Source organism: Centroberyx gerrardi, chromosome 14, assembly GCF_048128805.1.
Source record: "Centroberyx gerrardi isolate f3 chromosome 14, fCenGer3.hap1.cur.20231027, whole genome shotgun sequence".
Lineage (NCBI taxonomy): Eukaryota > Metazoa > Chordata > Actinopteri > Beryciformes > Berycidae > Centroberyx > Centroberyx gerrardi.
In genome coordinates this window covers 19,853,859-19,871,160 of record NC_136010.1, presented here as the reverse complement: position 1 = coordinate 19,871,160, position 17,302 = coordinate 19,853,859, and the positions used below count along the sequence as shown (strand labels likewise).

At 40.3% G+C, this 17,302-nt stretch overlaps 2 protein-coding genes across 2 annotated transcripts; one reads left to right on the top strand and one right to left on the bottom strand.

Moving 5' to 3' along the window:
• Positions 1–2,952: 2,952 nt before the first annotated feature.
• On the top strand, positions 2,953–8,132 carry nemp1 (nuclear envelope integral membrane protein 1). The gene is made up of 9 exons (XM_071921389.2): positions 2,953–3,073; positions 3,609–3,727; positions 4,159–4,378; positions 4,492–4,564; positions 4,654–4,747; positions 4,877–4,991; positions 5,747–5,972; positions 6,392–6,568; positions 7,399–8,132. The coding sequence occupies exons 1-9, from the start codon at positions 2,965–2,967 to the stop codon at positions 7,556–7,558; spliced, it is 1,293 nt and encodes a 430-aa protein (XP_071777490.2). The 5' UTR covers positions 2,953–2,964; the 3' UTR covers positions 7,559–8,132.
• A 2,433-nt stretch (positions 8,133–10,565) lies between these two features.
• ormdl2 (ORMDL sphingolipid biosynthesis regulator 2) lies at positions 10,566–16,173 on the bottom strand. Its single transcript, XM_071921423.2, has 4 exons — positions 16,035–16,173; positions 13,147–13,320; positions 12,678–12,829; positions 10,566–11,511 (listed from the first exon to the last, which is right to left on the bottom strand). The coding sequence occupies exons 2-4, from the start codon at positions 13,318–13,320 to the stop codon at positions 11,376–11,378; spliced, it is 462 nt and encodes a 153-aa protein (XP_071777524.1). The 5' UTR covers positions 16,035–16,173; the 3' UTR covers positions 10,566–11,375.
• Positions 16,174–17,302: the final 1,129 nt, after the last annotated feature.

Here is a 17,302-nt window from a genome sequence, read left to right as displayed (position 1 = left end):
TACTTCCCTGCGGTGTCTCTTTTCCGAGGAATGTAGCTATGAGGAGCCGAAGCAGAAGTTAACCAAGACCGCCCGCTGGTTTACTAGCAGCTAGGATTTCCCATAGACACGTCTTTTATCAATTAACAATGCAGTAAATTGTGTCGAAATTCATTTTTGCGGCACCAATACTTACATAAGCGATTGAGAGACAAACACATTTTTGTAACTTTTGAGGGAAAAGGCTTGGGTACAAGACTGTGTACTTATAAGTGCAGTTACAGAACTACATTTCCCATGAAATGGCCTCTCTTCACCATAAGGAGTACCAAAATTATTGCTCCCTTTTTCTAGTGGTTGTGTATACACTAGTCAAAGACCATATATTTGGCGGCCCATGGTGCGAAATGCCCCATGCAGCTTTAAACAAAGAGTAAAAATCAATAGGCTATTACCATCAATTATTGACATAGCTTAAAGTCAAAGCCCTAAACGTCACACCTCAGCAATTTGGGCATAGAAAACTCCCACTTTCCCACCCATATTAGGCTTTGTTGGGTTGTTCACATGCGCTCACTTGTAATTGCGATATTTCCAACAGCACTTGAAGGCAGCATAAAGCCTTGACCATTATGACTCAAAAGTGTCGCTCCAATTCCTAAACAGACTTCTCCAATCTCTTACAACAGAACAATTTTCAATGATCATGCAAATTCCATCAAATTTCCATGGATGATAAATTACATCACAAATTGTTTCAGTAGCTGGCTTTTACTACAAGAAAACAATTTCCTCAAATATTTCCTCTTTCATACACTGAGTCACTTCCCTCTGACCATTTTTTTGAGGAAGCATATAACCCATTTGGCAATACTTTCGAAAAATTCAAATGACCCTCTGACTACTCAGTTTCATATCTATATGCTACTACTGGAAATGTATTTGTCAATATTTCAAAAGCAAAGATGCTTTAAAAACATAGCTATTATAGCTATATAACTAACATAGCTATAAGCTGAGGTTTCAAGATAAATCATGATTTTAATTCTACAGTGTGCTTTACTGTCATGCCAGCAATCATTTTGCAAAAGCACTTTGTGCACTTGTGGTCGTGGTTATGGTCATGGTGACAGTCACAAGTGTCTGTGAATGTTATCTGTAAACATTCAATACTCAAAGCTCACACTGTCTTATGTTTTATGGTGTGAACAATTCTGACATAGTTACAGACTCAATGATCGTCTCAGACTGAAAGTGTATATTAACATAATAATTTTCTGTTTCCAATATCTAGGTTATAAGCAGTGCGTTTCCCTCCCTGTGCATTTTCATTTTAGATGATGTGGCCTGTGATATCAGAGGAGCTGCCTCTGACTCACATTATGGCTGCTGAGGTAGGAAGTGGATAAAATCATTGGCATCCATTGGTCTCATTGTAATCCGTAATATTAACATTCAACATGCATATCAAAAAACAAACAGCCACATCACTTAGCAGACCATGGGCCGCTGATAACATTGGGTTGACCCAGTTTATTGGTGAATTTGGCTTTGCAATCCAAACCATGTACAGGTCATGCAGGAACTGAGGCAGGCCCTCATAGAAGTAAGGATATAAGATTTCCGTTAGATCTTTGAAAGGATGCGCCTTCCCAGTATTTTGTTTGTGGTGCTAAACCAAAGTCAAATAAGTTCCAACGTTGAATACCCAAAGGTAAAAAGGTAGCACACGCACAGATCTTCAGGACAAAGTTGACTAATCTCAATTTCACCAATTTATTCTGGCCATGTCAACAAACATGCTAACGTTTCGGCCTTGTCCTGAAGATCTGTGTGTGTGCTACCTTTTTACCTTTGGATATAAGATTTGCATTAGCCTAGTTTGGTCAGCGGTGGAGGGGATGTGGTGGTGAGTATAGCCTTGGCTGCTGAGTATACTTTGCCTCCTCCATTTTATAATATAGGCCCATGTATTTGGCAGAAAGACCCAGTTAAGGAGGTGGGTAGGTTACTTTGTATGCCTGTATAATCTAAATAGTAGCCTACCTTTGACTACATTACTGGTGCAGACCTTTCCTCAGATGTTTAAAAGATTTTACCTTCTGCAAGCCATGGGCCAACAGTCACAACAAGGCAGAAAGGCCTTTTCATGTAGTTCAACCTATGGCCGGAGTAAGTATGTAGGCCTATAAGTCAGGGGACTGTTTGAAAGGGAGGAAATGAGGTAAGAGCTGAGTGCTATTTCGATGAAATGAGCCATTGTCCATGTCATTCAGACTGCATGAGAATGAGTCAATACGTGGGTGTGTGACACTTAAGACAGCAGTTCAGAGTTTTATTTCAGTCACAGCAGGTTTGGTCATCGAACTGCAGTGTATCACCTTCTTGAAATGTTAGCTGCTGAAAATCACTGTGACAGAATTGTTTTAGTTTGAGCTTCACCCTCTACAGCATGGCTGCAAAATTTAGGGTCTGCAGACCAAATATGGAGACCCCCAGAATTAATTTTGGCCCTACGAATTGGATCCAAAGAGTAACAAGATATTCCATCTATTTGTGTTTGGTCTATTTTGATGCAACATAATTATATTTTGAGTGATTTTGAAATAACTTGCTTATTAAGAGGTAAGAGCTGGAACAAAGCTATAACCTGCAACAAACAAACTTGATGCCTACTTGTTACATTTCTCAATAATCAACAATCAAACAATCATCAGTGTCCAATCACATCTCATGCACCATCCTGCCATTTTTGGACCCATGTCAAAAAGTTTCTACACTTCATTGAAGAGTACTGAACGCTAGGGGCGCTACCAAGTAAGTATTTTAAAACGTTTGACAACCTTTTAGTGATATTGAACGTACACCGACGGTGACGGCATCCCATGTGGTCTCGTGATTGGCTGGATAGTCTGCAAATCAACTCAGCAGGCGAGGGAGGAAAGGCGGGACGAAACGTTAGGGGCGGGACCAGGTGCTATCATCATGGCGGGATGCATGAAAATGATAAGCGGCTTCATTGCTGAAAGTACAAAGTTAACGGTTTCGCTGGTATTGCTTTTTTGTTTACTTCAACCCTCATGCCAAGCCACGGGTAAGATGCAACGTCATGCTGCAATAACGATGATATGAATTTATATGAGACGTATTTTAAACAAGTCAGTTACAGTATCATTAGGCTAACTCACGTTAGCTAATAATGTTTGGCTCAACTTAGATATTTGCTGCAGTTTTGAATATGGAGATAACGTTAAGATAGTCGTAGTACTGCTTTCTGCGTCCTCATAACCCAGATACGCTTTCTTTCTTTGTATGAGACATAATTTATCAAGGCTGTCTTTAGAAATTATTCAACCGCTGCGAGTAACTTGTTATGTTATGGCCAGAGCAACGTGTGCATTAAGTTGTAAAGTGAAAGGACCCCAGTGTGGCCCGAGGTGCTTTCTAACAGTATGTCCCAGGTCAGTTATGCTAACAGTTTGGCTCCTAGTTACTAACATAACGTTAAAATAGCTGCAGTAAATGCCATTTCGGTTCGTTTCTCCAGTAAATAGACAGCCTCTACAGTATTGCGTGATATTACAGTCTTGATACCAGATGCATGTCCATGTCTCGCCTGTCACACCCAGGTTCCAAGCAAGTCATCAATCTGCAGGATGGGAAGGAATATGCAGAGTCAGGGTCCAAACACTTCTGCTACATCAACTCTGTTGTGCCTGGCTGGAGGCAAATCTGGACACGAATTCAGGTAGATCAGTGGTTCCTGTCCAGAAACCCACAGCAGGGGTCCTTCTGGGGGTTACAGGGGTCCCCAACCAAATGAGGAATAGTTCAATTGTATCAGCACAATGAGAGCGTGTTTAAGGACTACTGTTTTCGTCACAGGTTTCTGTGTCTTTACTGTTGTTATCTCTATTGAATCTAACAAAAACATTTTTCCTAGACTGTGTTTCTTGGGCCAAATCTTATCAAATGTGGGTCTGTGGTCTAAAATTTTGGAGCCTTTGAGTTGAATCTTTCAGGGAATATGCCATCGGTAGTTTTTTTGTCCAGTATGTCCAATGACACTTTATTCCAACACTGCCATATAGCCAAACTCAGTTGTTTTTAACACTATATTATATTAAACTCTGTTGTGAAGTATGGTTCAGGTCAATAATGATCAAGGATTATTGATAGGTCAGAGTGTGGAGTTCAAAACAGCTCAAGGTGGAAATTGCGGAAGATGAGGAGAGGCTGCAGGAGCTGGAGCGCTTCAGTTTCTGGAGCCTGATCCAGGGCTTCATACGTGAGCAGTACAATGAAACCACTATCAGCATCGGCCTATTCACCAAGAAGACGTGCTTCAAGATCGACCCCGCTGACGACAAAACTCAGTTCACTGTGAAGCCCAGTCGCAGTAAGTAGAGAAAAACACCAAAGAAAACAAACACGTTTTTTTTGTGTGTGTCGGTTGCTGGTTGTTGACAGATATTCCACGTCTAACACTGTGATGTCTCTTTTTCCTTCCAGAGTTTGATATCTACCTGTTTATGGTATTCCTCAGTGGAGTGTTGTTGTTTGTCTTTGCAGACTCGCTCAGCAGGTAATTTATTCTTATGTTCAAAGTTTCCCTGTATTATGATTTAATGGGATAATGCTGTTATTGACTGTTTATTTTTCCCTGGCAAAAAGGAGTCAACTGTTCTACTACTCTGCTGGCATGAGCACAGGCATGATTGCCTCTCTCATCATCCTCATTTTCATTCTGGCACGCTTTCTGCCAAAGGTAAGAACAGGAGACTTCCGCTCATTTCCCAACAGCTAGTGTCCCTACATATTATAACGTATAACATAGGTTCAATCACCTTGATCTCATATTTAATCTTTCTATGCTATATGTGTCCTCTTCCCGCAGAAAAGCCCTTTCTATGTGTTGTTAATTGGTGGCTGGTCGTTCTCTGTTTACGCCATCCAGCTTGTCTTCAGGAACCTGCAGATGATTATGAGGGAACACTGGCACCTGGCTTTTGGTACAGACTCTTAATGAACACAACATACACACAGCTTAGTGACTTGGAGTTAGACATAACAGACCAAACCAAGACTGTAATAATTCAGGATCTGTTCACTGCTCCTGGCTTGGTTAGTAAATGGCTTATTTGCCTTCCAGTGAACCTATAATTGTGCTGTGTTTTGCACCTCCAGACAAGTGCCTGGAGGTGCCTGTGTGGCGAAGTTTGACAACTTAAAATTTTGTTAAACTTCGCCACACGGGTCAATAATCTCTTGTCCACAACCCCAAGACACACAACAGGAGCATCCTTTCTTTCTATTTTGAATACATGTACATAGCCAACTATGCATGCTTGAATCTACAATACACAATGTGTCTATGAAGCCCTCTTTATGTACCCAGCCAGCATGCATGGGAAACCATTGCACTAGGTGCGCCCGAACATGAATGGCCAAAATATGATATAAAGATGGATGTTGGGCTGCAGGCCAGAAAAATGTGATTGGATTAGAAATTGAACCTCTTAGGTCTGGTTAATATGATTTGTAAGAATCAAGTTGTCACAAATCACTCCACAAATGTACCAACATGGCATCAAACAGATCAAATAGAATATCATCAGTCTGGAACTTTTACGAGGGCTGAAAGTAATTTTGCCCCACAAATGCAGCCTGTGGGCTTTACTTTGAGTAGCTGTGCACAAGCTTATTTTGTTGTTTTTTTAAAAATGTACTTAAAGTCCATATTTGTGTTTTTCTATGTGTTTCGCAGGTTATGTAGCAGTGGTGGGCTTCGTCAGTTTTGCTGTGTGTTACCGTCACGGTCCTCTGGTGGAACAGAGGAGCATCAACATCCTGTCATGGACACTGCAGCTGTTTGGCCTGCTGCTGATTTATTCAGGGATTCAGATCCAGCAAGTGGCATTTGCCATCATCCTGGCAGCTTTCTTCTCCAAGAATTTGGAGTACCCAGTTTCCCTGGCACTTACTGTGTGGCGGTAAGTGTTTAAACCACTATCAGTAGATGTAGTACAATGCTTTATTAAAGTGAAAATCCACCCTAAAACGGTTCATATGGTATTCCTATTATCTTGGGCAGTATCTGTGTACATGAACAAGACTCTCCCAAAACTAGAAACAAGAAAGTTAAGACTCTAGTCTGTGATGCCACACAACACTATTTGGTAATGTCAGCTAAAATCTAAAACTCTACAAAATCAGCCTCCATTTCATTCTTAATGGAGCATATTGCACATTTTGTAGAAGAGTTAAGCAAGTAGAAAAATAGCTTGAATTGCTGAAACTCATAGCGGTAATATTTTAAAGTCTGTGTAGTGGTATATTCTCCCTTTAGTGCCTGTGGTCCTATGCAATTTTTACAATACAGACTTAATTGAGCTATTGGTCTGTTGTGCAGGAAGATCAGACGATCTGTTCGCTGGAAGCCGGAGCCCCGTCGACTGCTGACTGAGGAGGAGTATCAGAAGCAGGCGGAGGAGGAGACGCGGCGAGCCCTGGAGGAGCTGCGGAAGTACTGTGCCAGCCCCGAGTTCAGCCCGTGGAAGGCCGTGTCCAGGCTTCAGTCCCCGAAAAGGTGCTAATCTATCAGAATAACCTGAGTTCATTCATGTAATTAAAGTGTAACACTGATGTCATTTGGATTTTGCCTCATGCCAGCAGCGGTTCACAATAGTATAAAGACACTGGTGATTTACATATACAGTTACATTTAGGGCTGAGCGGTAATTCAGTCTTTCAATAGATTCATATTGTAATGATATTGAGTTATTGTGATACACAATTCTGTTGTCTAAGTTAATGATAAAAGCAAATGCTAAATAAAATCTCACAAAATTCAATCTGGAACAAATTAGGGAATTGTATTTGAAAATTAGTTTTTATCATACATTATATTGTCATGCAATTCAATGCAATGAACATCATTTGGATTATTCAACATGTGATTTTGCATATGTTGGCAGATATCATTATACATCAATACTGAATTAATTTAATTAATTTACAATTCTCGTGATGACTTTGTCCATATTTACCAGCCCTACTTACAACTAGACTTGTTATGTGTTGCTCCCACGCTCCGGTCTCCAGTTATATTTCTGACGGCATCAAAAACAATGCAGCCCTGTACAGAAAGTACATAATCACATCGAAATGCCAAAGCCGGATTTGAACCACTAGAGGGATCAACAATATGAATGTGTACAAAATAAGTTGTATATGCACACTAACGTCATGCTCATAAACGGTTGATATCTTTTATTATGGCATGGCCAAATGTCGAGAACAGTGGTTGTAGTGTACAGTTAAATATCAGGACATGGTTGTATATCACTAGATGGAGCTGTTCTGCATTTTGAAGTGTTGTTTAAAACTTGTTGCTGATACTGTTGCTGTGGTCCACAGGTTTGCAGATTTCGTGGAGGGTTCACCCCACTTGATGCCAAACGAGGTGTCTGTCCACGCTCAGGAATATGGTTTCGGAGGATCCTTCTTTGAGGACGAATTTTTTGCCACTGACGAAGAAGACGAAGACGACATGAAGCCCGTCGCGTACGGAGAGTGAGCCATTCTACAGTGGTGGAAATGTGTAAAAACGGACAGGACAGTTATCGTCTTGCAGAAAGGTGGTTGGAGAACGACGCTCCGTGGCTTCCGTCCAGCCGCCCAGACTGACATTGAGTGATTACTGTGGGGGCTGAGAAAACTTTGATCGTCACTTCATCAGTCGTGGGAGCCGCCGTGTGTCTTTGGCGTTCCACAATAACATTGTGTGACAGTCGCAGGCAGAATGCTCAGATTTGTTTGGCACTCTACGCAGCAATGTAATGTAGTTTTCAGAAATGTGCACTAAAGCCAGACCTCTGATCAGATGTTTTTTGGTATCAAATGCTTCTGGCAGAACTCTGAGGTTACAGATACAGTTTTTAGCTTGAGATGCAGCTGTGACAGAGACTGTGTGGAGGTGCGGGGAATTGAACTTTTACTGTATGATGTTTCCTGGTAGTTTGTGTTTGAATGAGATGTTACAGCTTGGCACTTCTGTCTGAAGTCATAGCCCAGTAAAGTTTTTACATCTTAGTTTTCAAAATATTCTGTTTACAATCTTTGGGCTCAAAAGAACTTTTTAATTTACACTGAACTGCAATAAAAAAATTCAAATTACATGTACATCATTGTAGTCACTTTTCTCACCTGAACTGGAGCATCAGAGATTATATCAGTGTGACAAAGGCTGGGAGAAACCAACTTGTGGAGAGAAAGTTTGGTAATGTTCAGTATTCCAGTGACTGGTTTTGTTTGTCCCAAAATAATTTGAATAAAAATATTCAATTTAAATTCTATGACATGCATGAATAATATCATCTTTGTTTAAAGTTGATTGGGACTATAGGGAAGTAAATTTTATGTCCAGATGTTTTTTGTTATTTATGCAAAGCATTGAGAAACTGCAAAAGAGTTTACCTTTGGAACGATGAGTGAATTGGCCTTTATTTGAATATAATTTCTTCATGCCTTTTCTAGTATTTGCAAAGAATAATTGAAGATATTTTGTCTTTCACTGTTGCTAGTTGCATCTAGTCATTAGCACACTGTATACATGAACAAGTGGATTAGGTAGGAAGCAGGTTATATACAGTATGTGAAGCTGTTGAACTTCCACTTTACAAACAGCAGAGGGCTGAATTGTATCACAGTTTGAGCACCAGGGTTGAGGTCAATTCATGAATGAACTCAATGAACTCAACTCAATAAACCCAATTCAACTGAGGAATTGGATTTGGACTAACCCTAACCTACAGGAAACATAATTGGAACTGAATTGGAATTTCAGGAAGGTGAATTTAAGTCGGTCAACTTCTGTGAAATTCCATGTTTTTTTTCTTACCACATCTGAGATTACACATAGTGTTATATATTATCAACACTGAATGTCATTAAATGTTAATGGTACCTTTCAGGTGACATTTAATGCAGAACATGTAATCGTAATACATACATCATGCTTGAATGTATTTGATTTGTTGGAACTGTCTTGATTCATAATGTTTGATTATGTTTAGCAAGTCAAGACAAACTCTATTAGAAGTTGAATTTCATGGAATTTAATGGAATTCAATTCTGTTTCCTGTCATTCCAATTCCAGGAACTTACCATGCATTCTCAATTTAATTAATGAATGGCCCCAACCCTGGTGAGCACAGCACTTCTGCTTGATTTTGAATGCCCCAGTAAATTGTCTGAGTGTGGGTATTTGGGAAATGTCACTGTGGAAGCCAGCCTGATGAATGATGCCTTTTGTTTTCCCTGTCTGCTTCAGTCAATTACCTAGAATTCTAAGTGAAAGTGCACTTTACTTTGAAAAGTCCTGGCCCAATGAGTGATTTTTCTTGGTTTTCCTGCCTTTTGGCCCACTGTTATGTCCTTAAATTCCTGTAAATGAGGTTAGATCGTTAGATTCTATGAAATGTCAGGGAATTCTACCATCTGTGACAGACTAGAAATTTCTGACCTTTCTCATATCTGCAGTCCACACCCTTCCATTGAGACATTATCACTGAACATCTCACTATAGACGAGACGGTCAGTTTATGCTTCAAAAGTTGAAATCAATAGTAACTAATGCCTAGCATACCCTTCAACTGTATGTGCCACACTCAAACTGACAATCCTGTACAATGAAACGTGTTCACACGTCTTTGCTCTTACATATATATATGTACATATACATATATACAGTATATAATGCTGGGTTCACGTGATTAAGGTCAACTGAATTCACAGAAATGCATGAAAAGTGGAAGCAGAACTGGGGAAAACTATATGTGGATGACCTAATTTCCTACTCAAGATAGATATCGTTCGATTATCTTAAATCAGGTGTCTTTCAATATAGGCGTTTGGTTTGTATTCACCATTTTTCCCTACTCTCATCTCTCTCTAGTTTCGGTTAAGTCATATCTGATGTCTTGGGGACATTCTGACATTTAGTCTACCTGTCCCCCCCTTCCCACCACTGGCCTCTCGACATTAATCTTGTTTTATCTAGGCAGTATTCGAGGGCAGGAAACACTCTGAAACAGTGCTGCAAATGTTTTCACTCCATACATGGTGGAGGCGAGCCCCTATCCATTACACGGCAGGTTTCAAACAGCTGACACAACTGGGATTATTTGCATGTGCTTCCCAGATACACGGATTGGCATGTTTAACAGCATAGTCAAATTGACATGTTGCTGCATTTCCTATGTGCTATTTCCCCCAGACACACGTCACCAGCAGGGACACCTCACTGCAATGCAAACATGAGCAGAACACATGCGGAAGGGGGGAATCCCTTGGATCTATGAGCATATCACAAAACATTGCAATGACCCCCCATAGAGGCTTCATGTAAAGTGCCTGGAGTTCCCCACAGCTCACAGACTGGCCCACATTTCATCAGTTAATTCGTACAAACCTCCACTGAAAGGATTTCTCCGTCTTTCACTTACTAAATAAAGATGACCACATAACCATGCATTCACACCGTATCTCTTCCATAACTCAATTTATCGTGGAAAAAACATATCTCAACCGTAAAATCTAATTATATACTACATTATTTTGCGTAGTAAAGCAATAGGGGGATTGCAATATTTATTGTAGGCACATGAATGCACACTGCATGTAAATCTTCAGCAGGTTTGACAGGAAACCCCAAAATTGGGAGATAAATATGACAGAAAATGGAAACTTGCAGGCATCACACAGAACATGATAATGCTTCATCTGCTGAGCAGCCAGCACCGCCACAATGAACACAATGAACTCATGTCATGGCACAAACCACAAACTCACAGTTTTAAAGACTCACAGCAAGTTCAGCTTGGATCAGAAAAGCTGAGACAGAGGGTGATGCTATTTTCAAATTGCAGTTTTGTCGATCTGAAAGTAATCCATGAAATAAATCTAATTTTAAAGAAGTACTTTGCTCTTTCTAGAAAACAACATTTACAGTCTCATTTGAGAGAGAGAGAGAGAGAGAGAGAGAGAGAGAGAGAGAGAGAGAGAGAGACAGAGAGAGAGAGAGAGAGAGAGTCAGTCAAGAGTCTGACCACTTGCAAACATACATCAGGAATGTCAGTAAAGAAAAAGGAAGTAAAACAGTTCAGAACCTTCATAAACACATATCAGAGCAGCAGTGCATTCTGGGTTTTTTTTCTCTCAGGCCACAAGAGGCAGCATGAACTGTGCAATCTTCATATATTCCTCCATCACACAGTCTGTACAGTTAAGACACATCGAATCGCCTCTCCTCGACCCGCTAGACCTAAGATGTGCAGTTCATTGAAACAGAATGCTAAAATCCAGTGTTGCTTTACATCCAGCGTTCGGCTGTGTCAGTACTTGTTGATCCCAAATATCCGTACTCCGTGGAACTGAGGCAACTTTGGGAGGAGGACGCTAAGGAGGGAGCTTGTGTTGATTAGGAAATGAGTGGGATCATATTTTGTGTAGAAACTGGCAAGAATATACCTGGAGAGGGAGAGGGAAACGGTGGAGATTTAGCAACAGTACTGTCTAGGATTGGCATTTGTAACATAGCTTCAAAATCAAAATGCACAGAAGAAACACGGAGCCTCATCAATATAAAGACAAAAGCGGAAGCATTGTATGGAAGGAGAGCGAGACAGAATTGGTCTCATCTGCCTGTGTTTCTAACATGAAGTAATACAGTACATGTAGAGCAAACACTCAATGTAAGATTTTAATTTGCAGCGTTTTTTGGCCTGCGTGATACAGTTTTAGGATTGCGTCAGTTGATGTGGTAAGTCTCTGATTTTACTGGCGACTTTAAGTATTAGGACAGAAGATCTAAATGAATAAATAGAAGTCGTGTTAAGTTAATATTTAGTCATGAAACCCTCAAATGTTTCATGTTTGTGTTCTATCTGGATCATCTACAATGCAGACTTTAATTTGAAAGGGCTCAGGATGGATTTTTTTATTTGCAATGAACTGCAATAAAAACATTCAAACTGCATGCACATCACTGAAGCTATCACATTACATTATTCATGACCAAACCAGCTGTAGAGTGGTTTCTACACTCAAGCGCTGTGGTAAAGCATTTGAATTATGTGCGTGTCCTAAGGCAGCGCAACATGCTACTCCTCCCTTCATCCTTACGTAAGCCTTCAGTGTGCCAACTGTCTGAACTAATTTCCTCATAGAGTAAAACATAACTCTGTGGATTCAATGACTCTCTTTATCTAGAGACATGATGACAGGAAGATTTGCATGGTGAGGGATTTGCAAGAACTGCTACATGGCCTAGTGTCTGGACAACTGGTCAATCATATTATCATCTATGCATTTCACTCAGCAGTCCAATACTGCAAGGTACAATCAATCCCACAGCAAAAATCACGAGAGGCTGCATATAGAGACTGGTAGAGGATATCAAAGAAGGGATTACGAATCTGTTGGAGGTGGCGAATCACAAACTTGAAAGTATGCTCACATGCATTTGGGAGACGAACTGGCTTAGGCCTTGGGCTGAAATTATGCAAAAACGGTTTAAAAAAAGAGGCCTGAATTTAATCAACAGCCTGGATGAGTCCACATCAAAAAAGACCCACTATAGCCCACAGTCCTGACCCTGCTGAATAGTCTTCACTGTAAGCAGCAAACATACTTACAGAACGATGGGTGAGATGGTGAGGAACTTGCGAGAAGCTGTGAATTGGATGCCGTAGTCCATCTGTTCCCAGTGTGTGAGCAGACGAGCTTTACCTTGGTCTGGCGTCTCAAAAGGAGTTCCCTTCACTGTGTGTAGGAACAAGTACATCACCTGTGGAGGACCAACCACATACAGCAACTATTAGCCACAGGAGACAGGAGAAATGCCATCTAATTTGTCTGTGTAATAATACTGTAATCTGTGGAATAATATTGTAAATGCGCAATGCATTTCTATCATTTCCTTAAGGGACTCAGCAGTCTAATGATCCTAAATAGTTCTGTTTTTCTTTTGTGAGAGGGCAGTGGGAAGGAAATGATGCTCTACCAAAGTGACATATCAATTTAACCACTTAACCAACTATCTCTGGCACTTGTTAAACTCTTATTCAGCGCTACAGCTGGGGTTTGTACAACACTTCTACTGACCAGGTTGTGGATGACATTAGTGAGGGTCCAGACAAGAGGCACAGTGAAGAAGGGAATGCTGAGCAGGACGATGTGCAGCACAACGGTCAGCAGCAGGTAGGTGAGCCATATCCCTCTGCTGTTCATCACCCGTGTGTTGGGGTTCACCTCGCTGTGAGCTACGCCCACATTCATCTGGAGGGAAAACAGAAACAAACCTTAACATTTGGGGATGCTGAAACATGAGCCACTTGTCGTTTCAAAAGGCTCGCATAGGCTTTTAACCCCATGTGACAGTAGGCATACAACCTCTTTGAGAAGATATTAGCAGGCATCTTAAGTCTGCTGCACCAATATCCCACTCTCCAGGAAAAGACAAAACCTCCCCATGTTTTCACTGGAGTTTCTGAGGTTCATAGGCATGAAGGGGAAATCACTTAGTCATTTGATTCATCCACTGGCATGCATATAGTATTGTGATCAACATATTCCATTGTGTCGAAAGGGAAAAAGAAAGTGAATAAATAAATGAATTAATAAAAAAAAAAAAAAAACCTAATCAGTATCCATTTCCTGTGAGTAGCAGTCCCATTTCCTCCAATATTTTTCTGTCTTTCTGTAGAGGAAGGGTGTAAGTCATCTTTTCCATGGAGCGTATATGATGACAATTCCTGTAAAAAGGTCCACAGTAGGGGGATCTCTCTGAAGCCAACATTTGGTGACAGCTTTTTTACATGCAACCAAGAGAATTTTCAGGAGGTAGGCATCACTTTTACATATGCCTTCAGGCATAACTCCAAGGTACAGAGAGAAAAAAGACACATCGAGGTTAAGACCCAGAATCCTAGACATTAAACGTCCCACATCTTCCCAAAAAGATTGAATGCGTGGACACAGCCAAAATATGTGGGCATGGTCCACTTGCATTGATCCACACTCCCTCCAGCAAGGGTGCTGGGACCCAGTGAATTTGGATTTCTGCTTTGGTGTTATAAAAAACCGAATCAGGCTCTTCCAACTAAAATCCCTCCAGGTCAGTGAGTTAGTGACGGAGCACTGAGTTTCCCAGGCATGTAACCTCCTCAGGTATTTCCAGCCTCACGTCCCTTTCCCAACGCTGTCTGACATAGTCAATTGAATTTTTGTTCATTGAGGTGATAGCAGTGTATAGTTTGCCTATAACCCTTCTGTTATTTTCACCCTTATAAGCCTCTATGAAAATCTGAATCATTTTCGAAAAAATTTCCGGATTGGGCCCTTTGATCTCCTTCAGAAAAAAGTGGCGGACCTGTAAATACCTAAAAAAATCCTGTCTATTGAGTTCAAATAACTGGCATAGGTTCTGAAAACTATCAAGTTCCCCATTTGATATAATTCTACAGAGAGCAGTAATGCCATGTTGGGTCCATTGCCTGTATCTATTATCGTACACTGCTGGTGTGAAGTGTGGATTGTAGGCTGGCCAACTTAGTACTTTTACCTCTCTATGAAGCTGGAATCGCTTAACCACCTCTAGCCATATCTTAATAGAAAGACCGACACATTGGTTCTGTAATTGAAATATTTCTTTCACCCCGTCGAGACAACCCAGAACCGACTGAATTGGTGTATCCATCCAGGACAATTCTATGTCTTTCCATTTAGCTTCATAGGTTGAGTTACACCAAAGTACTAGTGATCTCAACTGAGCAGATAAATAATAATCCCTCAAACATGGTAATGCCATACCTCCCCTCTCCCTCGGCAGCTGCAGGGTTGAGTATTTTACTCGAGGTCTCTTTTTGTTCCATATAAACCTAGAAATGTGTTTATCCCATTCCCTAAACTGTCTAAAAGGGACCTCCACTGGCAGGGCTGTGAATAGGTACAGTAATTTGGGAAGGATATTCATCTTTATTGATCTTACTCTACTGCCTATATCGAGGGGAAGCAAGGCCCACCTGTCCATATCGTTACATATTTTTTTCTTAATCCGATTATAATTTATGGCATACAGGGAGGACATGTCTTTCGGTAAATAGACCCCAAGGTACTGGATATGGTAATAAACCCAGTTTGATCCTCGTCTATCAAGAGTGGCATCACCTTTTCCATCCTCTTAGTCAGAATAGATGCATACAATTTATAATCTGTATTCAAGACACTTATTGGCCTATATGATTTACAGTCCAACTTGTCTTTGCCCTCTTTTGGTATTACAGAAATAAAGGCCTCCCTCCAAGAAGGGGGGAGGGTCCCTTCCGTCATGGTGTGATTGAAACAGGTCTTAAGTAGTGGGAGCAATGATTCCCTCATCGATTTGTACCATTCCGGTGGATATCCATCCGTACCTCCGTTCAATAGTATATTTAGATCACCTGCACATATAAGGGTGCCATATGTTTCAAATGCCATTAAGTCAAATATCTTCTTAAAAAAGGCTTTATTATTTCCGCGTTTCCCTTTTTAATCAACAACTCTGGGGCAGTGACGCCGCCCGAGTAAATCACTCTGGGTCACAAAACATGCGCTACCTCTTACAAGTCAACACTACAACATCACTACGCTGCAACATTCACTGTTGGCGTAAGAGCAAATGGGAATAATGCAGTAACTTTAATATTAAAAAAGTGAAATGTGAACATATTCTATGAAGACCTTTGTGTAGTCGTTCGTCGTTAAAGTGCCTAAACTTGTCAACTTCGGCTTACAAGCGATTAGTGTTACGCTCACAAGCTAACGTTTAAGTTGCTACCCGCAGGTTCACATGCTAGCTATCTATTTCATTTCAATCGTGATGTAACGTTAGCAGACCTAAGTTTCTACAGAGAAGGCTACTTCCATTGAAACATGCGAATCGGTGTAAGTAGGTTGGTCCCTACAGCGATTCATAGTTAATAAACTTTCCATTTCAACGCAGAAAACTTTACCTTCCTGTGTTGTAGCAGCTCACCAGGAAATTCCTTGTTTTTTTTTAACCACGCCTTCGTTAGGTTTGGGTTGGTTCCTCTCGACTACATCTGAGATCTCTGTCAAGTAGTAGATTTCCATGGTCAAACCCCACAGTCTCCTCTGTCCTATCTTCTTCTGCAAAAAAAAAAGGGCTTCCACCCCCTCCGTCCACCCCCGCCTCACGCCCATACACACACGGATCATTTTGCATGTAAATGGATTGTAATTTTCCCATTGAACTCTGTAGAGAAATGAGTAGAAAGTAGGGGAGACCGGGGGCAACTGTAACAATTTTTGGTTTTGATGTCATTACTCAAAAACCTCTTCAACTATTTGGATGAATTTTTATGTAGGTACAGTAACTTGTATCTGTGTTCTACTTATTAACAGTCATCAATTTTTTTACAAGCAATGTTAGAGTCACAATATTGATTGAAACACTAGAAGTCAAATGTTACATCTGCCCCCACATGCAGGGGCGATTGTAACAACACATGTAATACCTTCATATAAATACCAAGGACCACAATAAACTCCCAAGAATATAGATATAGTTAAAACAATTTAATATCCATTGAACAATTAATTCCAGTTTAATTAAAACAGTATAATTAATCATATAATTATACAAATATAGAAACAATTTCTAATGAATAAGCAAGAGAAACAGCATCACAAAAAAAAACAGGGTTTCCCCTCATCAACATTTAAATATAGTTAAACCAATTTTATCTCCATTCAACAATTAATTCCAGTTTAATATGGTATATGGCAATATGGCAGTATTTAAAGTTAAGACAACTTCTGATTCATAGACATTGAAGATTTTGAAAGCATGAGAAATTGGCTCTTGGCAGGAATTGAACCCTGGTCCCCAGATTGAGAGGCAAAAGCTTTAACCACTGGACTATGTCACAAAATATATAAGAAATAAAGTACACATAGACATTTAAACTGAACACAAAATACTTTTCTTAAATTATTAGAAAAAAAAATCATCTATTTTGATGTCATTACTAAGCCGGACACCATTTTGATGGTGTCGGGGTCAATTGTAACACAGCGTTACAATTGCCCCCAACTGTACCACCCATGTCACAAGCTACCCTGCTGGCTAGAAACAACGATGCTAACATTTGACAAAGATATCAAATGTTAGACAGCAGAATGGTCATCAAAACTAGACAGATTTAAATTCATAGGCATTAAAGGTTAAGACAGTATGAGGAAAATACTGTAGATGAAA